At 42.4% G+C, this 26,584-nt stretch overlaps 1 protein-coding gene across 1 annotated transcript in view; it reads left to right on the top strand.

Annotated features, from left to right (window-relative positions):
* The first annotated feature begins 7,070 nt into the window (after positions 1 to 7,070).
* cnn3a (calponin 3, acidic a) overlaps positions 7,071 to 26,584 on the top strand; it is a 102,879-nt gene continuing 83,365 nt past the window's right edge. The window contains exon 1 of the mRNA XM_043698852.2: positions 7,071 to 7,337. Coding sequence (XP_043554787.1) covers positions 7,281 to 7,337 — 57 coding nt within the window. The 5' untranslated portion in view covers positions 7,071 to 7,280. The remainder of the gene's footprint in view (positions 7,338 to 26,584) is intronic.

Genomic DNA, 26,584 nt, shown 5'->3' with positions numbered 1-26,584 from the left:
TTTTTAATACATATGCTGGGTTCAGATGAATAGAGAATTTGGCGAGAGTAGGTGAATATTGTGGAAGACTAGGCGATAGGAATAAGGAGTGATCTGGTTGTGGATGGAACTAAACCTAAGAAAATGAATTTCAAATTTGTATCATGGCAGAGCTGGGAGGCCAATGTAGGTCATAAAGGATAACAATAAGGGTTTAGTCTAAGGTAGGATAAAGGCAGTAAAGTTTTAGATCAGCAGAAGTTGGCTGACCTCCCATTCTCCACCAGTCAAGACAGCACTGGAATAGTGGAACTGGAAACTATGAAGCCATGAATGAAGATTTCCAGGGCAATAGGCTGAAAGGGGTGTTTGATGTTCCCAAGATGGAATTTGGTACTTTTGTGAAGGAGAAGATATAAGATTGTAATTTCAGTTCCGAGCCTAATACAACTTTAATCTGTTAACAGTTATATGGTGGTTGCTGATTTTGGTGGTGGGTACAGAGTTTGGTTGGAAACAAAGGACAAAGAGGAAATGCTGTGAAATAATTTGGATTTTGAAAATCAACGGAGTGTTAGTTGAGGCCAACTTAATACAAGGATGTTTATAGATGAGAAAAGATGCTGGGTGAATTTAAAACGAGGGAAGTTAATTGTTGTTGGATAATCAAGCTAGGGACATGAGAAAAATTTCTTTAAAGAACTCAGAGAAACAAAATTCTATTCAAAAATGTTGTCATTGGAATTGTAATATATAGACTGTTAACCTTTAAATCCGTTGACTGATTTAATACCTGGGACCTTTTCTGTTTAAAAAGGACACTTAAAAAAAGACTGAAGTCACTTGACTTAAAAAGTGGCCAAATTGCTTAAACCTCTGAAATGGACTAACAGGAAACATGACTGGACAGTTCCCCTGCAGAGTTTCACACTTGTCATAGGTTTTTTTCCCCCCAGAGGGTTGAACCAACCAAAATCTATTTTGCAACAAAGGAGCTAAAGGCTCCCTTATCACTTTCTATGGCATCTTGATGGTTATTTTTGACAACAAAACCTCAAAAACTACTTCTTTTACATGCATTATCCTCAGTATGGCCAATAGCCAGCCATCACAAGGCCAAACTCTTTCTTGTGAAAAGCTATGATATAACATTGTTTATTCCTCACAGGAGGAGTTACATCAAGAAGCCCTGCAGGATGGAATAGTAACAGGAGCACTTTATCAACAGTTTTTCTTCAAGCTTGGATTCTATCTCAGTCACAAGAAAAAATATATCACAAAGATAGATAATTTAAAGATCAAAAGTACTTAAAGTGCCATAGCATTCACTCTGGGAAAATGATGGATTGCAGTTTAAGAGACTGTCACCAGAATAACAATCAGTTTACACTGGCTGTAATATCACTGGAATGCCAAAATCATTAGAGGAACCTTGGAATGTTTAGTTATTTTTTTCCATATTATCTCTAAGCTTTTTTCCAACAGCTCATCCCAATCCTATAATTTGTTCTATTTTGCATGCCAATGTATGTAAATGTTGCAGAAATTAGGATGCACTTTACTACTTTAGTACATTTTCTACCTTACCTGACTGGTTTTACAACAAAGTTAACTCCTTAATTGTGTTAACTCAAGGGCTTGTTTTTTTCATATAGCTTTGCGCATGGTCAACCACATAGTAAATTGAGAAATCACACAAACTGAGAAAACAAACCAAAACAAGCAGACAAAACACAGCCAGAAACCCTAGCCACTCTCTTCTACATCAAAGACATCTCGGAAATGACTGCCTGACTACTGAGACCTCTTGGCATCATGGTAGCCCATAAACCCACCAATACACTGAAACAGCAGCTAATGAACTTAAAAGACCCTATGCAGACCACAAGCAAAATGAACGTCATTTACAAAATACTTTGCAAGAACTGTAACAAACACTATATTGGATAAACAGGCAGAAAAGTAGCCACCAGGATAAATGAACATCAACTAGCCACAAAAAGATATGAGGAGAAAGTGAGGGCTGCAGATGCTGGGACAATACATCCATCCTAGGATAAGCCAAACAAAGACACGCACGACATTTCCTAGAAGCATTGCATTCCAACTGGAACTCTATTGACAAACACATCAATTTGGACCCCATCTACCACCCTCTGAGAAAAAGAGCAGGAAATGACATCACCAACCCAAGGAAACCTAAACTCACAAATAGTAAGTGGGAAATAACACCAGCACTTCACTGGAGGCTGATGATATTACCTAGTATGGCAATGAAATATCTGAAAACGAGCCTTACATCTTAGTAAGCAAACTTACATCCAGAAATCACCTTTTTAATAACTCTGCTACAACCAATCTCGAGTGTAAAAAGAGGAATTCATGCATAACAATGTAGAGAAGTTTAAAATGCAGCTACTAAGACACTGTAATGCAAGAGGAATGATATTTGTTAATTATGAGCAGAGCAATTTGAGGAAGGCAACATGGAATTATCAGCAAGAAAATGTTAATGTCGGATGATAAATTAAGAAAGTCATTGATATAGAATGTATGCAGAAATTGATGGTTACCCCTGTCAAATTTGATGTATGTTTTTTATATCCATCATCATTTAATTATTCATTCAGGTTTGTTATAGATTCACAGTGAGTAATCAAAGAATTTAAGTTTTTAAAAATTTTTTTAAACTATTTAGTTCAACAGTACTCTTGCCTCTTAATTAGAGGGTTGTAATTTTACATCTTACCCCAGGAGATGTTTATATAAGCTTGGCTGATTCTCTAGTGACATATGACTTTATTGCAAGTATTGTCTTTTGTATGAAGATTAAACTAAGACCCTACCCTCCTCAGGCAGAATTGTGGCATTATGTGAATAAAAGCAGACAAATCTTCCTGGTGTTTGTGCTGATGTTTATCACTGAATCAACTTACTGAAATTGAATAACTCATTATTTCTCTTGTTGCTATTTGTGGGAGCATGCTCTGTATATTCTTATTGGTCTTTTCTGCATTCTTCTACGTAAGGATCTGTCTCATGCAGGACTTAATATTGTGTCTTCTCCACAAAAACATAAAAAATAGGAGCAGGAATGGTCAAACAGCACTTTGAGCCTATTCTGCCGTTCATATGATCATGAATATCATTCAGCTCAGTACCCTATTCACACTTTCTTCCCCCATGCCCACTGATCTCTTTAACCCTAAGAATTATGTCTAACTCCTTCTTGAAAATATTCAATGTTTGGCCTCAGAACGTTTTAAAACCTGGAAGGCTGTGTGAGTAGCTCACAGACATTAAAGAGCTATTGGTTTTACAAGAAATGACCAAACTATGAAATGGGCTGTTGATGGTTGATATGAAAAACCACACTATTGGCACTGTTGTAATTTAAGGGAAGAGGGGGTTTATAGAATTGTGCACAGTTGATGATAATTGTAGTAATGAAAATATGAAGATTACTATCAGATAAGACTCCCCTTCATGAATAAAGACATAATACCAGGTTATAGTCCAACAGGCTTATTTGAAAGTACAAGCTTTCAGAGTGCTGCTCTAGCTACCTGACGAAGGAGAAGTTTAATTGTTAGTTAATTAATGTTTAATTTACATTGAACTCTGTGGGAAGCAAGGGAAGTGATTGCTAGGCCCCTTGCTGAGATATGTGTATCAGTGATAGTCACAGGTGAGGTGCCAGAAGACTCGAGGTTGCCTAACATGGTAGCATTATTTAAGAAGGGTGGTAAGGACAAGCCAGGGAACTATAGACCGGTGAGCCTGACGTTGGCAGTGGGCAAATTATTGGAGGGAATCTTGAGGGGACAGGATTTACGCATATTTGGAAAGGCAAGGACTGATTAGGGATAGTGGTGGTGGAGGGTTGTTTTTCAGACTGAAGGCCTGTGACAAGTGGAGTGCCACAAGGATCGGTGCTGGGTCCGCTACTTTTTGTAGCGGATTTGGATATGAACATAGAAGGTATAGTTAGTACGTTTGCAGATGACACCAAAATTGGAGGTGTAGTGGACAGCAAAGAAGGTTACCTATGATTACAATGGAATCTTGATTAGATGGGCCAATGGGCTGAGGAGTGGCAAATGGATTTTAATTTAGATAAATGCGAGGTGCTGTATTTTGGGAAAGCAAATCTTAGCAGGACTTATACACTTAATGGTAAGCTCCTAGGGAGTGTTGCTGAACAAAGAGACCTTGGAGTGCAGATTCATAGCTCCATGAAAGTTTGGTATGCTTTCCTTTATTGGTCAGATCATTGAGTAGAAGAGTTGGGAGGCCATGTTGCGGCTGTACAGATTGTTGGTTAGGCCACTTTCGGAATATTCCATGCAATTCTGGTCTTCCTATCAGAAGGATGTTGTGAAACTTGGAGGGTTCGGAAAAGATTTACAAGGATGTTGCCAGAGTTGGAGGATTTGAGCTATAGGGGGAGGCTGAATAGGCTGAGGCTGTTTTCCCTGGAGTGTCGAAGACTGAGGGGTGACCTTATAAAGGTTTACAAAATCATTAGGGGCATGGATAGGATAAATTGACAAAGTGTTTTCCCTGGGTTGGGGGGGTCCAGAAGTAGAGGGAATAGGTTAAGGGTGAGAGGGGGAAGATATAAAAGGGACCTAAGGGGCAACCTTTTCACACAGAGGGTCATGCGTGTATGGAATGAACGGCCAATGGAAGTGGTGGAGGTTGGTATAATTGCAACATTTAAAAGGCATCTGATGGGTATATGAATAGGAAGGGTTTAGAGGGATATAGGCTAAGTGCTGGCAAATGGGACTAGATTAGATTGGGATATCTGGTCAGCATGGACGAGTTGGACAGAAGGTCTGTTTCCAGGCTGTGCATCTCTATGTTTCTACATTGGTTGTGATTCATGTTAAAGTATAAGTTACAAAATGTGAACATCTTGCATTCAGAGGTCACTCAGTAAATTTGTCTATTTTGGTTTATGGTTTCTCCCCAGGGATTATAACACAATTACCTGAGGATGTTAAAAGCCATACCTAAGTATAAGTTGTTCATAGTGATTGTCAAAGAGATGAGAGAGGGGAATGGAGCTTGAGATGAGGAAAGAAACAAGATTGGAGAGATGGTAGAGATTTGAGAGGAGGAAATAGAGATAAGTAGCGAGCATAAGAATGAGAAGATTACTAAAGGTTGGAAGAGGGTAAAGCAACACTGTAGTCATAGGGAGACATAGAGAGGGTAAGGGAGAATAGATAAAGGAAAGGGAAATACAAGTCAGAATATGGAGGTGTGTTAAGGAGAGTGAGATAAGGAACATGAAAAGAAATATTATTAAGATGGAAAGGGTGCAGAAAGGATTCACAAGGATGTTACAGGACTGGAAAGTTTGAATTATAAGGAGAGGCTGGATTGGCTGAGAGCAGGAAAATCGGCAGCTCAGCACTGTCCTCATGACCTGTCCTACCTGCCAATCTCCTTTCCCCCCCATCCGCTCCACCCTCCTGTCTGACCTATTACCTTCGTCCCCACCCCCATCCACCCATTGTATTCTTTGCTCCCTTCCCCCAACCTTCTCTCTGACCTATCACCTCCATCCCCACCCCCATTCACCTATTGTACTCTTTGCTATCATCTTCCCCCCACCCCATTTATCTCTCCACCCTGTAGGCTCCCTACCTCCATTCCTGATGAAGGGCTTTTGCCCAAAAAGTCGATTGTCCTGCTCCTCGGATGCTGCCTGACCTGCTGTGCTTTTCCAGCACCCCTTTAATCTAGACTCTGGTTTCCAGCATCTGCAGTCCTCACTTTTGCCCTGGATTGGCTGAGACGTTTTTTCCCTGGAGTGTAAGATGTTGGGGAGAGTGACTTAATAGAGATTTATGAAATCATGTGGGGCTTAGATAAGACGAACAGCAAAGATCCTTTCCCAAGGGTAGGGGAGTTCAAAACTAGAGGGCATTGTTTTAAGGTGGGTGGGGGAGGAATTTAAAATGGACTTGATGGGCAACTTATTCACGCACAGTGTCGTGTGTACATGGAATCAACAGCCGTAAATCCAATACAAACATTTAAAATACATTTGGACAGGTCCATGAATAGGATTGGTTTAAAGGGAAATGGATCAAATGCAGGCAATGCAACATGGTTAGTTAGGGAAATCTTGTTGGTTTGGATGAGTTGCACCAAAAGGTTTGTTTTCATAATGATTCTGTAACCACTTTCTATGGCAGACAATTGCAGACTCAGCACTCTCTGGGGATGAAATCTCCCCTCATCTCCGTTTTAAACAGTATTGTTACACATGTTCTGTGACTATTAAAGGCACACCATTTCAAGGTGGTGTTTAATCCTGCTCGTGCAGGGTACAGCAGTAAAATAGCAATATACTTCAGCATTCCATTTTCAGTAAATTCATTTCCCGCATGCCTCACAATAAAACAACAATGTTCTTCTCAATGTAAAGTTTACTTGTGAATGTTAGATACAGTAAACATATCGACGGGGAAATGATCCTGGGAACTTCCAAAATCTAAAAGGTTCTCCTCCGATTGACACGTACTGTACAGGGAAAAAACAGACAGACCAGTTCACTGGTTTAATTCACAGTAGAATTAAAAACCCACGGAACGAAAGGTCTACCGGGAATAAGATTATTAAACAATAAACTTACTTTCCTCTCGGGAATATCTTAAACTGTAGGGAACGAGAAAGAGGAAAAAAACCCTTTAATTCTCCAGAGAAAAGGAGACTGCGTTTTCCTAATTCTCCAAACAGTGGAGGATTACTAGCCTGGGATGTGGGGACCGGGGAGGGTTTGATGTCCGGCTCCTCTTCCTTTCATTATCCCTTGTGCCTTTGGGAAGGGGAACGGGGGGATGGGTTATCCAGTCCCTGGTCTCACACAAACAGGCTTCTCTTCTCTCCCATAGGCACCCCTCCTGGTGGGGTAGGGTGGGGGCTTCCAGGGTGAGACAAAGGGTGGGGGAGGCTCATTGGTTGGGCGACTCCTCCAATCGCAAAAGAGCTGGGGGGGGGGGAAGGTTTAGTTTTCGCATTGTGCTGGATGAGAGAGCAGTGTGTGGAACGCCGAGTTGCTGCAGGACCAGCAGAGAGAGAGAGACAGTGCGCGCGCGAGAGAAGGGGGTATTGGAACGGTGGCCCGGGAGCAGGGCGCGCGTGCGTGTGAGCGAGCGAGAGAAAGTGAAGCAGAAGCGACGCTCGAGCAGTAACGGTCGTTCGTCGTCGGTCGGGCCGCAGTTGCAGGAGCCAGCGCGCGCGCTCTCTCTCTCTCTCTTTCCGCGTCTCGTCCCCTCGCACGAATGGCTCACTTCAACCGGGGTCCCGCGTACGGGCTCACCGCCGAAGTGCGGAACAAGGTAACAGGGGCACGCGACCCCCTTGCTTCGCCGTTGATCGATCCAAACGGTCTCTCTTTCTCCCCCCCCCGGCTGCCGTTTTCTTTTTAATTTCAACCTCGGTGCAGACGCGATCTGTCCTGCAACTTTTTTTTTGGTGTGTGTTCTCGCGTCGCAGGGGCAAAAAAAAACCTAGTTTTCCTTCTCCTTCAATCTCCCTTCCCCACAATCGCTTGCAGCGCAAAAGAAAATATAACGGTCGACCGAAGTCTTTGGGCATTTAAAAGAAAAATATTTTCGTTGTTAGTTTAACGAGAAAGGGGAGGGATGGTGGGGGTAAAGAGCCGCTCGTCGCGTTTCTTTAATTTTTTTTTGTTTGTCCGTGGCGAGTGTTGGAAGTCGGGGTTGTATAGGTTCACAATGCTGGAGACTCGCTGGGGGAAGGAAGGGTCTCTTCCATTTGCAGCTCCATTGTCTGAAGTCGCTGGGGCTCTTTGATGTTTTCGCAGCAAATTCCTCGGGGAGTGCAGAGCAAAAATCGTCGACGTGACCTGAGTCCGTGTGTTTTTCTCTCTCTCTCTCCTCCCCCCCCCCCCCCCAGCATAACCAGAGGTCGGGAGGGCGAAAGAGCGAAATGTGAACGGAGTAAACGGCAGGGTTGCCGAAGAGTGTTGGGTTGTTCTCAGTATTGAGTTTTGATTTAGTGCTGTTTATTGGTGGATTGCACTTGCTCTTCTGTTGATCCAAAGGGATTCGGCGACTACTTCAGTCCGAAGCTGTGAAAATGCCGGCACGTCGCTGAAGTTTGTTTCGCACAGTTAATGTTTACAGTTATAGCATAACTGTAATGATAAATCGATGCATTAATCTGTAAACTTGAGAATTTACATCGATCATCTAATTGCTTGACGTTTCTGATTTGACATGGATCATAGATAAATCTGATTTATAAAGACCAAGGAGGCTGTAATATAGGATCACATACAGGTATTCTTCAGCCAGTGCAGTACTGTACTCGTTTTTGCCAGTAATCTATTGATCTTAGCATTTTGCTTATCAGCTGATTTTTGAGGAACGGGACAATGGGTAAATCACAGTGAGTGATTTCAGAATAAAAATATCATCCTTGCTATTGTTTTACCTTTTCTAAGATCCGTTCACTTTTTTGAGAGTTCATGGCTCCCAGCAAGTGAGCCACTCCACCATCATGTGAAGGCGGTCCATAGTGGCTGTTCCATTGGTCCCATTACTCCTGCAGTCATTTTGTTAATGAGAATAATGTGATTGGACTTTGTTTGTGTGTGTCTGTGATGTGCACTGGTACTGGGCGAGTTATATTGTAAAGGAAACAGTGGATTCTAAAAGTGCCACTAATATCAAGATGCATATCATCCAGAGCAAATTGCCTTATAAGAACTTCACAGAAGTCAAATGGGTTTTGTGTGCAGTCATGTCAGCATGCTCAGTCTCTCATTCAGCAGGTTCTATCGAATCTTACAGTCAGAAACAGTGAGGTTATAATTGGGAACAGAGAAATGACAGTCCAATTAAATATAGGGAAAAAAGGCAATAAGTAAAATTCCAGGGTCTGGAGAGAGGGAGAAAGCAGAGGAAATCTGTATTGGTGGGGAAATTGACATTAAAAGTCAATGAATCCTCAGGCTGTGATAATTACATATCAGAGTACTTGGTGATATCCATGGAGATAGTGGATGTATAGGTGGTCATCTGAAGATGAAGTATAACATGGATAAATGTGAGGTTATCCACTTTGGTAGCAAGAACAAAAAAGCAAATTATTATTTCTCAATACACGTAGAAAGGGGATGATGCAATGAGAATAAACATGCAAATAGTGAAGAAGGCAAATGATATTTTGGCCTTCATAGTGTTGAATACAGGTAGGAGGATGTCTTGTTGCAATATACAGGTGGAACCATACCTTGACTGTTCGGTGTCATGTTGGTCTCACTATCTTAGGAAAGATGTTCTGGCTATGGAAAGTGTGCAACAAAGATTTACCAGATTGATTGCTGGGATGGCAGAACTGATGCATGATAGGATGCTAAATTAGTTGGATAAATTTGCTGGCAATTTGAAAAATGAGGTAGTATCTCATAGAATTTTGTAGACAATGTGAATGCAGTCAGGATGTTCCTGATAATCTGGGAAGTCCAGGACCGAGGAAACACAGTCTAAGGAAATGTCATTTAGGACTGAGAAGATACATTTTTTAACCCAGAAAGTATTGAGTCTGTAGAATTTTCTGCCACAGAAGGTAGTTGAGGCCAAAACATTGAATGTTTTCACAAAGATTTAGATATAGTTTTTGGGACTCAAAGGGTCAAAAGATATGGCAAGAAAGCAGGAACAGGGTACTCAGAAGATCTGCCATGGTCGTATTGAATGGCAGAGCAGGCTCAAAGGGCTGAATGGTATACTCATTTTCTGTTTGTGTTTCTAGTCTGCATTGTTACTATGCAGTTTACCAAATATCTATCCTAAATTTACTACTTTCACTATTCTCCTACCAACCAGGTGACCTAGTGTACATAGTATTCCAAGGTCACTTTCTGTCATTCAGATTTTTGTATACCGAGAGATTGTCCAAATACAGAGAGTCCTCGATTTTATGAAGCTTGCACTTAGGAATGCAATCTCATGCAGGGATGTAATTTTAAAGATTGACGTTCGAACGTTTCCTGCACTTACAGTTCCTTGTGTTGTATTCCGACTTGCATACAAATTGACATGTGAACAGGCTCCAGGACAGAACCTGTTTCCAACCTGAGGACTGCCTGTATATGAAGTGTTTGTTTTTCTGCTCAAAGAAACTATTTTTCTGAGGTTGCTCCCTCCACTGGAAAAGTCTCCTTTTTAAAAAAAAACAACACATTGCCCATCCTTGCAAAGTATTACACCATCTCCAACCTCCTTTTCTTCACAGACATTTTGAATATTATTTCCTCCATGCCTTTCTCAGGCATCCTGTTTAACTCTTCCAGTCAGTTCTGTCATAGTTGTAAATTACATTTTGCATGACTGACATAGATAAATTATTCCTCCTTGCCCTTCCTGACCTATCTACACCATGGTTGACCTCATGAGAACATTCCTGCAATGGGTTCTCTTCCCAAGCAGTCTTGGTCCCTTTCTAATTCTCAGGTGCTCGCTGCCCCTCAACATCATGTGAAAGGACCATGTCGGATTCTACATGCATGATGACATTACTCACCTCTTTCCATCACCCCTCTCTCTCCAATCTCTCTCTTTTCTAAATCGTTCAAAAGCTTCTTCAGCATGCATTACTGGACCATCAGAAGTTTCTTGCGACAAAATGATGGTGCAACAAAATGGTTATCTTTGGTTCCCAGTGCAGATTGTTTTTAAGTGACTGACTCCATTTAACCCATGGGCATTGTTATGAAGCTGAAGTTGACAGTTTGCAACCTTGGTGGCCAGTTTGACTGTACAGTGAATTTTTGGCTGCATGTATGTGACATCTATAAGATTATTCATCTTCAGTTCCATAATATGGTCTGATTGTATCTCCCTTCACCTTATCTGCTGAAAGCCTGATCCTTATTTTTGTTACTTGTAGACTTCAAACTGTTCTAAGTGTAGGATTCTGGATCAGTGGTGCTGGAAGAGCACAGCAATTCAGGCAGCATCCGAAGACAGGCAAAATCGACGTTTCGGGCAAAAGCCCTTTTACCTGTTCTAAGTGTAGGTCTAGTGAACCTCCCACATTGTTGTGGTTCTGTTTGCCGAGCTGGGAATTTGTGTTGCAGACGTTTCGTCCCCTGTCTAGGTGACCTCCCAAGCACTGAGGATCCTCCTGTGAAGCGCTTCTGTGATGTTTCCTCCGGCTTTTATAGTGATTTGTATCTGTCGCTTCCGGTTGTCAGTTCCAGCTGTCTGCTGCAGCGGCCAGTATATTGGGTCCAGGTCGATGTGCTTATTGATTGAATCTGTGGATGAGAGCCATGCCTCTAGGAATTCCCTGGTTGTTCTCTGTTTGGCTTGTTCTATAATAGTAGTGTTGTCCCAGTCAAACTCATGTTGCTTGTCATCTGAGTGTGTGGCTACCATGGATAGCTGGTCACCAACTAGCCACGAAACGACATGACCAGCTATCCTTAGTAGCCACACACTCAGATGACAAGCAACATGAGTTTGATTGGGACAACACTACTATTATAGGACAAGCCAAACAGAGAACAGCCAAGGAATTCCTAGAGGCATGGCGCTCATCCACAGATTCAATCAATAAGCACATCGACCTGGACCCAATATACCGACCACTGCAACGGACAGCTGGAACTGACAACCGGAAGCGGCAGATACAAATCACTATAAATGCCGGAGGAAACATCACACAAGCACTGAGGATGTCACCTAGACAGGGGACGAAAAGTCTGCAACACAAATTCCCAGCTCGGCAAACAGAACCACAACAACGAGCACCCGAGCTACAAATCTTCTCCCAAACTTTGAACCTCCTACATTCTTTCCTGTAGGCTTGAGATCACCAAAAATTATGCCCCAACTGTCTCAAGTCCCTGTTCTCCAATCACACTTGTGCTTGCTGATCTATGTTAGCTGCTGGGGAGGTTAGGCTACACCTCACTGTTCAATACCCAGGTGTCACATAAGATGAGGTTGAAGTGTTGCTGGCTGCCATCTTTCTCAAGATTTTAATGCCCTGTGTCAATCAATTTATGAAGATCTTTATTCTAAAAATATTCAATATAGTCTCAATTTGAGACCAATACCTGAAATTGCTATGCCAACATAGTGAATGTAAGCTGAATGCATTCATTGGAATTTTAAGATCCTGTTTTACCAGTGGGTGAAAACTGACACAGAAATAGCAAGTAGGATAAAATAATACAGCTGATGGTAATTTCTAAGCTTAAAAGGTGTAATGGAAATAAATATTTTCTTTGATATAGTGCTTGAAATGATTATCAGATCAGGTTAATAATCTTTTGGGGCGATGGTACGGGAAGAGAAACACCCTTGTCAAAGTAATTCCTACATTTGCTGCTAAAACCTTTACACGGGATTAAAACTGTACTATGTAAGAACAAGAAAGTGAAAGGTGACTGTCCATCTCTGCCTCTGCATGGATCAGTTCTGCTTTAGCGCTCCATCTGAGTGGCTGCTCTTTTTTCACGAAACTGAGAAAGGCTAAAGTGTCAGCCCTGATTTGGATTGTGAAATAGGGAGTGTGTACTACCCAGCTTCAAATGTCTAGGTGGCTTGCTATTTAGTTAAGAAAGAAAGAAGTTTATTTCCTGCAGCCTCTTAAAATCTGTTATTTTTTTAAATCTCACTGCTCCCATTGCCAGAGGAAAATCTGAAATCTGTTGATTGTTTGAACTTTTGACCAAATCTCTCTGGCTTTTTTTTTGTTTATATATCTGGCTCCCACTAATTAGGGCTTGGTTGGGCTCTCAAGTTTGGTTTTGTTACTGCATTGTTTTTGCATTCTTTCTCATTGTGTTTTGGTAATTTAAAACATGTGAGTAAAATGTATTTTGAACGATAAGGTTTAAGAGACAGTTTCTTTGCAAAAGTCTCCACTTATTTTGTCAAATGTTAGTGATGTAGTAGCATTATTTGCCCGAGTTAACACAGCTGCTGTCTACAGCCAGTTTAGAAGTGTCTTCCCACATAGCCAGCAATGTGGAAAGGTCTGTTGTGAAGCGTAGGTGTCAAATTTGCTTGTAGGCCTTTTTGTAACTTGTGTTTCTTGAGCTATGTTGTGTGAAGAGTGCAGAGAAAATAAGGTGGTTATTATGCCAAAATTACAGTAAACTGTAAACTTCTGTTTAGAATTCATGCCCTGATGAAAGCACTCACTTTCCTGATTACAGAAACTAGTCTTTTGAGTATGTGTTCTTCATGTTGAAAATGTTTTAAGGATTGTAATAATTACACTTATAACCTAACATAAAAAGACAGTGCTTTCTTTTCATTTGAGGAGGAGCCGGTGTTGGACTGGGGTGGACAAAGTTAAAAATCAGGCAACGTAAGGTTCCTTCATCACAGCTACCTGATGAAGGAGCAGTGCTCCAAAAGCTAGTGCTCCAAATAAACCTGTTGGACGATTACCTGTGTGAATTTTACCTTCATTTCATTTGTAATCTCTTCATAGAATGGAGGAGGTGGAACGTTGAAGAGTGCTCTCCTACTTATCAATTTGCTGATTATCACCTCGTCAACATTTATCAATTATTAAATTGTACTGAACAATGACTTCATGCATAATGACAGTTTATTTGCTGATATCTACTATCACCTCTATCCTAGACTAAAGTCACTCAATGAACTTTACACCAAAGTAGAAAATTTTTTTTTAACTCTTTCGTTATCCAGTATGTTACACCTTAAGTTAAAAATCTCATATGCCAGGTTATAGTCCAACAGGTTGATTTGGTAGCACTAACTTTTGGAGCGCTGCTCCTTCATCAGGAGCAGCGATCCTAAAGCAAGTGCTTCCAAATAAACCTGCTGGACTATAACCTGATAATGTGTGATTGTTAACTTTGTATACCCCAATCCAACACCGGCACCTCCAAATCATTACACCTTAAGGGTACCATGAAGAATACTGAGTAGCATTGAGTTGCTGAAAAACAAATTGACCTTGCATCTAGTTCTGTTCTACTGATTCCTAATTCAATCACTAAAGTAAAATACTAATAAATTGGCTTTCAAATTGATAAGTTTTGAACTAAAAATGTCTTTTTCTGCCCTCACAACTATGTTTTTTGTGTTTGTACTTTAAGGGATGTGATAATCTTGCTGGACTAGTATTTCTGAATTCTAAATCAAAAGACATCACTTCAAATCTCACCATGGCAGATGGGGCATTTAAATTCAGTTTACAAATCTGGGATAAAGTAATCGTCTCATTAATAATCATGAAGCTATAACTGATTTGTCTTTAACAATCCTTAAGGTTCACAAATATCCTTTAGGGAATGAAATCTGCAATCCTTACCTGGTCTCGTCTACCCGTAACCCACTGCAAAGTGATTGACCTTTACCTGCTCTTTTGAAATGGCCTAGTAGATGAGTCAATTCCATCGAGCTACCACAGTTGGATGTTAAAACCTGGTTGAGTATTCATCATTAAGCCACGTAAAACTCCCTCCTTAACAATGTTGTTGGTGTACTTGCATCACCAAAAGTGTAGCAGTTTAAGAAGGCAGCTTTTCATCACCACTCATAGGCAGTTTTTTTGTTTTTTTTAGATTAGATTAGATTACATTACAGTGTGGAAACAGGCCCTTCGGCCCAACAAGTCCACACCAACCCGCCGAAGCGCAACCCACCCATACCCCTACGTTTACCCCTTACCTAACACTACGGGCAATTTAGCATGGCCAATTCACCTGACCTGCACATCTTTGGACTGTGGGAGGAAACCGGAGCACCCGGAGAAAACCCACGCAGACACGGGGAGAACGTGCAAACTCCACACAGTCGCCTGAGGCGGGAATTGAACCTGGGTCTCTGGCGCTGTGAGGCAGCAGTGCTAACCACTGTGCCACCATGCTGCCCACTAAGGAAGAGCAACAAATCTGGCTTTGCCAACAACTTCTGACGAATTTAAACAACCCCGTACCAACAACCAGCAGAGTGAACATCATGTACAAAATACCCAGCAAGGACTACAACAAATATTACTTTGGACAGACGGGCAGGAAAGTAGCTGCCAGGATGCATGAGGACCAACGAGCCACCAAATGACATGACCAACTATCACAAGAATCCATACACACAGACAAAGAGGGACACCAGTTCAACTCGGACAATCCATCCATCCTGGGACAGGCTAAACAAAGACACACATGGGAATTCCTAGAGGCCTGGCATTAAAACAGGAATTCCATTAATAAACATATTGATTTGGACCCCATTTACCAACATCTCAGGAAAAGAACCAGAAATGATATCGCTCATCACAACAGACCAAGACATCCAAGTAGCGTACGGGACAGAACACCAGTGCTTCATTGGAGGCTCGCTGATGATGTTACCTAGCATGGCGATGAAACGTGTGAGAACAAATCTACCAGCTCAGCGAGCAAACTTAAAACATGCTCGTTTAGAGAGCTAGTATAGGCATGATAGCTAAATGGTCTCTTTCTGCACTTTTACCCCTTGTGTGATTTGTGCCATTTTTTTGTAATTTTGAATTTTTTAGAATACATATTGTGTAGTTGGTAGGTAAACTCAGTTGGCTGGGTGGATGGTTTGTAATGCAGAGTGGTAGCAAAGAATGAGTTCAATTCCCGTACTGGCTGAGGTTACCATGAAGGACTCTCCTGAACTTTCCCTGACAGTGTGGTGACTGTGATTAAATGACCACCAATTATCTATATCTAATCAGAGAGGAGCTCTATGATCTGGTAGGACTGGTGATTTTAACTTTAGCTTTTTTGTTAGTGGTGAGTGAGTGCCAGACATTTGTTTCACTTTTCTTTGCCAAAAGGAATGTTAATAATTCCATCAATGGAATCAATGGTTGGATAGAAAAAAAAACAGATCTTAATGTTCATTACAACAGCTACACTTGAAGCCATTAATGTACTCATGGTTTTGAAAATGACACCGTCCTTGGTTGGCCTAAGAGGCAGACAAAAACAACTTGCACCCCTACCTCTGTAATGTTGGGCCTTCAATTGTAGTGTGGAGAAATAAGTTTTAGAAAAAATGATATGATTAGGAAGTTCATGTACAGCATCTATTTAAAACACAAAATGGGTAAAATTGTTTTTGTTCCTTCCTGCCTTCCTTTCCTCTTCCACCATCGACACTTGGATGTACTCATCAGAAGTCATCCTTTTTGTTTGGAAGGATGAGACGATTACAAGTGGGACTTACTTGGAGGCTAATATGCAAACACTGCACTTTGGGCTGGCAACTTTACAAGAAGGACTCATCTTATTTTCTTAGAATTTAATTTCTAAGTTTCAATGAGATCACCTCTCAGTCATCTAAACCTCAGAATACCAGCCCACTTTGTCCAATCTCTGTCCATAAGACACTTCTGTTAGGTTCTTTCCCCAAGATTTCACACACCAGCCTCTGCAAACACTTAAAGTTTATTAAGGTGTGTGAGACAGTGAATAAGGTATGACCAGGTAGGGAAAGAGTTAGGTTTTGGGTAACGTGAGACAAAGGCTCAGCAAGCATGACTTGGATCAGGTAAGAACTTGCAGTAAACAATGAGATGCTGGAGACAAAGGTAGTGGGTTGACGAAGTGAAAAAGCATTTCTTATATAAAGCCATTTAATAAGATGAGAAAGCATTAATTAAGTAAAGTCAGTTAACAAGATGAAAAGCATTCATTGTGTGAAGCCAGTTAACAAGGTTAAGAACATTCATTGTATAACGACAGATGACTTGATCTTTACTGTTCATGCTCACTGATTGTAATGGTCATCCAGTCAATATAGATAGTCAGAGATGTACAGCATGGAAACAGACCCTTCGGTCCAACCCGTCCATGCCAACCAGATATCCCAACCCAGCTAGTCCCACCTGCCAGCACCCAACCCATATCCCTCCAAACCCTTCCTATTTATATACCCATCCAAATGCCTCTTAAATGTTGCAATTGTACCAGCCTCCACCACATCCTCTGGCAGCTCATTCCATACATGTACCACCCTCTGCATGAAAAAGTTGCCCCTTAGGTCTCTTTTATATTTTTCCCCCTCACCCTAAACCTATGCCTCTGGTTCTGGACTCCCTGACCCTTAGGAAAAGACTTTGTCTATTTTTCCTATCCATGCCCCTCATAATTTTGTAAACCTCTATAAGGTCACTCCTTAGCCTCCAACGCTCCAGGGAAAACAGCCCCAGCCTGTTCAGCCTCTCCCTGTAGCTCAGATCTTCCAACCCTGGCAACATTCTTTCCGATAGGAAGGAGACCAGAATTGCTCGCTATATTCCAACAGTGGCCTAACCAATGTCCTGTACAGCCGCAACATGACCTCCCAACTCCTGTACTCAATACTCTGACCAATAAAGGAAAGCATACCAAACGCCGCCTTCACTATCCTATCTACCTGCGACTCCACTTTCAAGGAGCTATGAACCTGCACTCCAAGGTCTCTTTGTTCAGCAACACTCCCTAGGACCTTACCATTAAGTGTATGAGTCCTGCTAAGATTTGCTTTCCCAAAATGCAGCACCTCGCGTTTATCTGAATTAAACTCCATCTGTCACTTCTCAGCCCATTAACCCATCTGTTCCAGATCCTATTGTAATCTGAGGTAACCCTCTTCGCTGTCCACTACACCTCCAATTTTGGTGCCATCTGCAAACTTACCAACTGTACCTCTTATGTTCACATCCAAATCATTTATGTAATTGACAAAAAGTAGAGGGCCCAGCACCGATCCTTGTGGCACTCCACTGGTCACAGGCCTCCAGTCTGAAAAACAACCCTCAACCACCACCCTCTGTCTTCTACCTTTGAGCCAAATGGCTAGTTCTCCCTGTATTCCATGAGATCTAACCTTGCTGATCAGTGTCCCATGGGGAACCTTGTCGAACGCCTTACTGAAGTCCATATAGATCACATCTACCGCTCTGTCCTCATCAATCTTCTTTGTTACTTCTTCAAAAATCTCAATCAATTTTGTGAGACATGATTTCCTACACAAAAAGCCATGTTGACTATCATGAATCAGTCCTTGCCTTTCCAAATACATGTACATCCTGTCCCTCAGGATTCCCTCCAACAACTTGCCCACCACCGAGGTCAGGCTCACTGGTCTATAGTTCCCCGGCTCGTCTTTACCGTCCTTCTTAAACAGTGGCACCACGTTTGCCAACCTCCAGTCTTGCGGCACCTTACCTATGACTATCGATGATACAAATATCTCAGCAAGAGGCCCAGCAATCACTTCTCTAGCTTCCCACAGAGTTCTCGGGTACACCTGATCAGGTCGTGGGGATTTATCCACTTTTAACTGTTTCAAGACATCCAGCACTTCCTCCTCTGTAATCTAAACATTTTGCAAGATGTCACCATCTAATTCCCTACAGTCTATATCTTCCATATCCTTTTCCACAGTAAATACTGATGTAAAATATTCATTTAGTATCTCCCCCATTTTCTCTGGCTCCACACATAGGCCGCCTTGCTGATCTTTGAGGGGCCCTATTCTCTCCCTAGTTACCCTTTTGTCCTTAATATATTTGTAAAAATCCTTTGGATTCTCCTTAATTCTATTTGCCAAAGCTATCTCATGTCCCTGTTTTGCCCTCCTGATTTCCCTCTTAAGTATACTCCTACTTTCTTCATACTCTTCTAAGGATTCACTCGATCTATCCTGTCTGTATCTGACATATGCTTCCTTCTTTTTCTTGACCAAACCCTCAATTTCTTTAGTCATCCAGCATTTCCCATACCTACCAGCCTTCCCTTTCACCCTGACAGGAATATACTTTCTCTGGATTCTTGTTATCTCATTTCTGAAGGCTTCCCATTTTCCAGTCGTCCCTTTACCTGCAAACATGTGCCTCCAATCAGCTTTTGAAAGTTCTTGCCTAATACCGTCAAAATTGGCCTTTCTCCCATTTAGAACTTCAACGTTTTAGATCTGGTCTATCCTTTTCCATCGCTATTTTAAAACGAATAGAATTATGCCTGCTGGCCCCAAAGTGCTCCCCCACTGACACCTCAGTCACCTGCCCTGCCTTATTTCCCAAGAGTAGGTCAAGTTTTGCACCTTCTCTAGTAGGTACATCCACATACTGAATCAGAAAATTGTCTTGTACACACTTAACAAATTCCTCTCCATCTAAACCTTTAACACTATGGCAGTCCCAGTCGATGTTTGGAAAGTTAAAATCCCCTACCATAACTACCCTATTATTCTTACAGATAGCTGAGATCTCCTTATAAGTTTGTTTCTCAATTTCCCTCTGACAATTAGGGGGTCTGTAATACAATCCCAATAAGGTGATCATCCCTATCTTATTTCTCAGTTCCACCCAAATAACTTCCCTCTATGTATTTCTGGGAATATCCTCCCTCAACACAGCTGTAATGCTATCCCTTATCAAAAGTGCCATTCCCCCTCCTCTCTTGCCTTCCTTTCTATCCTTCCTGTAGCATTTGTATCCTGGAACATTCAGCTGCCAGTCCTGCCCATCCCTAAGCCATGTTTCCGTAATTGCTATCATATCCCAGTCCCATGTTCCTAACCATGCCCTGAGTTCATCTGCCTTCCCTGTTAGGCCCCTTGCATTGAAATAAATGCAGTTTAATTTATTAGTCCTACCTTGTCCCTGACTGTTTGACTCACTTCTGTTCTCAGCTGTACCCATCCCAGATCGATCTCTTTCCTCGCTATCTCACTGGGTCCTACCCCCCCCACCTTACTAGTTTAAATCCACCCAAGCAGTTCTAGCAAATTTCCCTGCCAGTATATTAGTCCCCTTCCAATTTAGGTGCAATCCATCCTTCTTGTATTGGTCACTTCTACCCCAAAAGAGATTCCAATGATCCAAAAATGTGAATCCTTCTCCCATACACCAGCTCCTCAGCCATGCATTCATCTGCTCTATCCTCCTATTCCTGCCCTCACTAGCTTGTAGCACTAGGAGAAATCAAGATATTACTACCCTTGAGGACCTCCTTTTTAAATTTCTGCCTAACTCTCTCTAATCTCCCTTCAGAGTCTCAACTTTTTCCCTTCCAATGTCGTTGGTTCCAATGTGGACAGTGACCCCCTGCTGGCCCCGTGAGAACATTCTGCACCCTCTCTGAGACATCCTTGATCCTGGCACCAGGGAAACAACACACCATTCTGCTTTTTCTCTGCTGGCCAAGAAACGTCTGTCTGTACCTCTGACTACAGAATCCCCTAACACAATTGATCTCGTGGAAGCCGATGTACCCCTCGTTGCTTTAGAGCCAGTCTCGATACCAGAAACTTGGCTGTTCGTGCTATGTTCCCCTGAGAATCCATCACCCCCTACATTTTCCAAAACAGCATACCTGTTTGAAATGGGTAGATCCACAAAAGACTCCTGCCCTAGGTGCCGACCTCTCTCACCCTTCCTGGAGTTAACCCATCTATGTGACTGTATCTGAGACATTTCCCCCCTTCCTATAACTGCCATCCATCACATACTGTTGCTGTTGCAAATTTCTCATCACTTCTATCTGTCTCTCCAACTGATCCACTCGATCTGATAAGATTTGCATCCAACAGCATTTATGACGGATATAATCCGCAGTAACCCTTAAACTCTCTTTAAACTCCCACATCTGACAAGAAGTACATATCACTGCAAAGGCCATTTTTGCTCCTTCACAATCTACAGACCCAGAAAATAACACTGTCTTATTCCTCTACAAACAGTGCCCCATATTAAATTAATAATGTTGCCTTATTTGGAAGCTGCTCCATGTAAGTGACTATAATAATTCCTTAAGAATCTGCTGTTCGAGAGAAGACCGAGTACTCATGTCTCTGAGCACATGTGCGATCGTTCTCTCTCCCTCCAGGATGTGGAATAAAGATGAATAAAGATAAAGCCATACTGTGTCTTTGAGTATTTGCTTCGACTGATACGGGGATGAGGAAACAGGATGACACTTGTCCAAGCTAGGTGACCCCTTTGACCCTCCTCGCACGCATGCAAATTCGAGGCAAAAGAGGCACTGAACAAAGAAAACACATCCCTTTTTATACAGGTCAGTTGGTAATGCTCACAGATACTCTGGCCACTCCCCCACAGTCACATGCCACTCAAGACAACCCTCAGCCACTCCCACACAGTCACGTTATTCCATGTACAATGTTAGGATGAGGTCATACTCAGAGATAATGTAAATGTCCTATTCCTGGCAAATCATTATGCGGACGATTTCTTGACTTCCCAAGACACTGTAGGTGTGATATGCCCTAACTTCAGAGGATGGCTATGAAAGCATTTCTGAATGGAAGAGATTGAACGATAGTTTAATTGGATAATAGTAGAGGAATAGTAACAACTGATTGTCTAAATGGAGTGGGAGTCATCTGCATTCCTGCATGAATGTCATCCCCACCCACTCCCACAGTGATCAGTCAGTGCAGTTTATCCCTTTAATATTACATTAATGTCCATTTAATCTTTTAACATTACACTGCCATCCTGGGAACAAATCTGGTGAGCCTATGTCACAATCCATTTATGACAATAATATTTTCCTGAGATGAGACGAAAACAACACGTGGTATTCTAACCAAATTTTTAACCAAACTCCTGTACAATTAAAGCAAGTCTTCACTACTCCAGTATTCAAATCGTCTTGTGATAAATATCAACATTCTGTTGCCATCCTGAAAGCTCCCTGCACCTGAATGGTTACGGATGTAGCAGGCTGTTTTGTCCTGGATGGAGTCAAACCTCTCGAGTGTTGTTCAAGTAGGGAATGTTCCATCACACTCCTGACATGTGCCTTCTCGATGATGAGTCGGCTTTGGGAGTTGAGTTATTCATTGCAGGGTTCATAGCCACCGACCAACCTTGTAGCCAAGGTATTCATTTCATAGAGTCATAGAGATATACAGCACGGAAACAGACCCTTCAGTCCGACTCATCCATGCCGGCCAATTATCCTAACCTAATCTTGTACCATTTGGCGGATATCACTCTAAACTCTTCCTATTCATCTACCCATCCAGATGCCTTTTAAATGCTGTTATCGTACCAGCCTCCACCACATTCTGTGACAGCTCATTCCATACACACGCAACCCCCTGTGTGAAAACATTGCCCCTTTGGTCCCTTTCTAAACCTTCCCTCCTGCCTGCCCATTCACAGCAGGCACAGAAGCTAACATCAAGCGAGTCTCCAACAAATATCCTATATGCCAGCTTTTTGTTGGCACTTTGAGAGAAACATTCCTGACCATCTCTTACCACCACAATATGAATGTGCCTGTTCTCTCCATGGATGCTGACTGACCAGCTGGTCAACTGCCACCCTTTTCTGTTCTAACATCCATTCAGTTAACAAGCAATTAATTTTTTCAGGACTTGATGAACTCCCTCAACTGGAGAGATCTAATCACTATATTTTTTTAAAAACTGCAAAATAAGATGCAGAAACAGTTGACAGTGATATTGCCAACAAATCATGGAATCATTACAGAATCTGTACAGTGCATACGCAGGCCCCCTGGCCCATCGGGTCCACACCGACCCTCCATAGAGTCATAGAGATGTACAGCACAGAAGCAGATCCTTTGGTCCAACTTGTCCGTGCTGACCAGATATCCCAACCCAGTCTAGTCCCACCTGCCAGCACCTGGCCCATATCCGTCCAAACCCTTCCTATGCATATACCCATCCAAATGCCTCATAAATGTTGCAATTGTACCAGCCTCCACCACATCCTCTGGCAGCTCATTCCATACACGTACCACCCTCTGCGTGAAAAAGTTGCCCGTTAGGTCTCTTTTACATCTTTCCCCTCTCACCCTCAACCTATGCCCTCTAGTTCTAGACTCCCCGACCCCAGGGAAAAGACTTTGTCTAATTACTCTATCCATGCCCCTCATAATTTTGTAAACCTCTATAAGGTCACTCCTCAGCCTCCAACGCTCCAGGGAAAACAGCCCCAGTCTATTCAACCTCTCCCTGTATCTCAAATCCTCATGTTTAGTTCAATTCAGTTTCTGGTCAGTGGTAATCCTAGGATGTTGATTACAAGGGATTCTGTAATGATCATGCCATTGAACGTCAAGTGATGGTGGTTAGATTCTCTTTTAGAGACCTAGAGATGTACAGCATGAAAACAAATCCTTTGATTCAACTCACCCATGCGGACCAGATATCCTAAATTAATCTAGTCCCATGTGCCAGCATTTAGCCCATATCCCTCTAAACCCTTCCTATTCTTGTACCTATCCAGATGCCTTTTAACTGCCTTTTAATATTACCTCAGCCTTCATCACCGCCTCTGGCAACTTATTCCATATGCGCACCACCTTTTGTGTGAAAACATTGCCCCTGAGGTCCTTTTTAAAATCTTTCCCGTCTCCTCTTGAACCTATGACTCTTAGATTTGAGCTCCTGTACCCTAGGAAAAAGACCTTGTGTAGTCACTCTATGCGTGCTGTCATGTTTTTATAAACCTCTATAGGGTCACTCCTCAGCTTCCAACGCTCCAGGGAAAATAGTGCCAGCTTATTCAGCCCCTCTCTATAGCTTAAACCCAAGCAACATCCTTGTAAATCATTTCTGAGCCCTTTTAAGTTTTATAACATCTTTCCTATCGCAGGGAGAGCTGGAAATGTGTTGCTGGAAAAGCGCAGCAGGTCAGGCAGCATCCAGGGAACAGGAGAATCGACGTTTTGGGCATAAGCCCTTCTTCAGGAATGGGGCATAAGCCCTTCTTCAGCCCCCATTCCTGAAGAAGGGCTTATGCCCGAAACGTCGATTCTCCTGTTCCCTGGATGCTGCCTGACCTGCTGCGCTTTTCCAGCAACACATTTCCAGCTCTGATCTCCAGCATCTGCAGACCTCACTTTCTCCTATCGCAGGGAGACCAGAGTTAGAACAATACAGCACAGGAACGGGACCTTTGGCCCACACTGATGTGCCAAATGTGATACCAAATTAAACTCATCCCTTCTGTCTGCCTTTCGTCCATAACCCTCCATTCCTTGTATATTCGTGTGCTCATCTAAAAGTTCTTTAAATGGCCCTTTCGTATCTGTCTTCACCAACACCCCTGGCAGTGTGTTCTTGACTCCTATCACTGTGTTCCAAAACAAAACCTGCCCCATGCATCTTCTCTGAACTTTTCCCTCTCTCCTTAAATGCATGCCCCTGAGTATTATATTATTTCAACTTTGGGAAAAGGATTCTGACCGTCAACCATTTCTCTGCATCTCATTTTATGGACTTCTTCAAGTCTCCCCTCGGCCTCTGCTACTCCAGAGAAAACAACCTGAGTTTTTCTTGCCACCCGTAACACTCGTACCCTCTAATCCAGGCGCCGTTCTAGGAAACCTCTTCTGCACCCTCTCTAAAGTCTCCACATCCTTCCTGTAATGTGGCGACCAGAATTGAACATCATAGTCGAAGTATGGCCTAACCAAAGTCTTGTAAAGCTGCGATATGACATCCTGACTCTTGCACTAAATTCCCTGACCAATAAAGGCAAACATGCCATATGCTGTCTTCACCACACTATCTATTTGCATGACCACTTTCAGGGAGATTTGAACTTCAACCTGAAGATCCCTCTGTACATCAATGCTGGTCAGGGTCCAGCCACTAACATTTGATCTTCCTAAGTGCAGCACCTCACTTAGCTGGATTAAACTCCCATCTGGCATTTTTCTGCCTATATCTGCAACTGATCTATAGCATGCTGTATTTTTTGCCAACCTTCTAACCTATCCACAACTCCATTGATCTTTTATGATCTGCAAACCTACTAACGCGCCATCCACATTTTTATCCAAGTCACTTGTCTCCATCACAAATAGCAGAGGTCCCAGTACGGATCCCTGCAAAACACCACTAGTCATGGACCTCTAATCAGAAATACACCCTTCCACCACTACCCTTTGCCTTCCACGTGCAAATTGATTCTGAATCCATGCAGCCAAGTCACCATGGATCCTATGCACCTTAGTCTTCTGGATCACCCAACCATGAGGAACCTTGTCAAAAGCCTTATTAAAATCCATGTAAATAACATCCAATGCTTCATCCTCATCGATAACCTTTGTCATCACCTGAAAAGATTCAATTCAGTTAGGAAAACATGACCTGACTATCCCTAATTAGGCCATGAGTGTGGTGCTGGAAAAGCACAACAGGTCAGGCAGCATCCGAGAAGCAGGATAATCAATGTTTTGGGCATAAGCCCTTCAGCTCGAAATGTCAATTCTCCTGCTCCTCTGATGCTACCTGACCTGCTGTGCTTTTCCAGGACCACACTATCGACTCTGATATCCAGCATCTGCAATCCTCACTTTCTCCTAATTAGGCCATGCTTTTCCAGATGCCCTTAAATCCTAGCCTTAAGAATACTCTCTAATAGCTTGCCATTTGACTGCAGTAATATAAAAGTGACCTAACCAATATCCTGTACAGCTGCAATATGACATCACAACTCCTATACTTAATGCGCTGACCAATAAAGGCAAGTGTACTAAATATCTCCTTTACTACCATGTCTACATGAAACTCCACTTTCAAGGAACTATGACCCTCCACCCCAAGGTCTCTTTGTTTGATAACACTCCCCAGGACTTTACCATTAAGTGTATAAGTCCTGCCCTGATTTGCCTTACCAAAATGCAACACCTCATTTATCTAAATTAAACTGCATGTACGGTCATTTGCTCATCTGATCAAGGTCCAATTGTACTCTCAGGGTAACTTTGGCTGTCCGTTACACCACCAATTTTAGTGTAATCTGTAAACTTATTAACCATATCTCCTATATTCACAGCCAAACCATTTATGCAAATGACCAAACATGGTGGACCCAGCACTGATCTTTGTGGCAACTGCTGGTCACAGGACTCCAGTACAAAAGCAGCCCTCCACTACAACCCTCTGCCTCCTACCTTTGATCCAATTTTGTATCCAAATGGCTAGCTTTCCCTATATTCCATGCAGTCTAACCGCGCTAACCAGTTTTCCATGTGGAATCTTGAACCTCTCGCTGAAGTCCATATAGACCATATCCACCACTGTGCCTTCTTCACTCTTCTTTGTCACTTCTTCAAAAAAAGTCAATCCAGTTAGTGAGACATGATTTCCCCAAGCACAAAGTCGTGTTGACTATCCCTCCTCATATAGTTGTAGAGATGTACAGCACGGAAACAGACCCTTTGGTCCAACCTGTCCATGCCGACCAGATATCCCAACCCAATCTCGTCCCACCTGCCAGCACCCGTCCCATATCACTTCAAACCCTTCCTATTCATATACCCATCCAGATGCCTTTTAAATGTAGCAATTGTACTAGCCTCCATCACTTCCTCTGGCAGCTCATTCCATACACTTACCATCCTCTACATGAAAAAGTTGCCCCTTAGGTGTCTTTTATATCTTTCCCCTCTCACCCTAAACCTATGCCCTCTGCTTCTGGACTCTCCCACCCCAGGGAAAAGACTTTGTCTATTTATCCTATCTATGCCCCTGATGATTTTGTAAACCTCTATAAAGTCATCCCTCAGCCTCTGATGCTCCAGGGAAAACAGCCTAAG

The sequence above is a fragment of the Chiloscyllium plagiosum genome, unplaced genomic scaffold (genome assembly GCF_037043375.1).
Source record: "Chiloscyllium plagiosum isolate Xiang-an unplaced genomic scaffold, Cpla_swu_hap1 HiC_scaffold_9, whole genome shotgun sequence".
In the NCBI taxonomy this organism is placed as follows: domain Eukaryota; kingdom Metazoa; phylum Chordata; class Chondrichthyes; order Orectolobiformes; family Hemiscylliidae; genus Chiloscyllium; species Chiloscyllium plagiosum.
The sequence above is the reverse complement of the archived record's forward strand: the minus strand, read 5'-3'. Positions and strand labels throughout refer to the sequence as shown.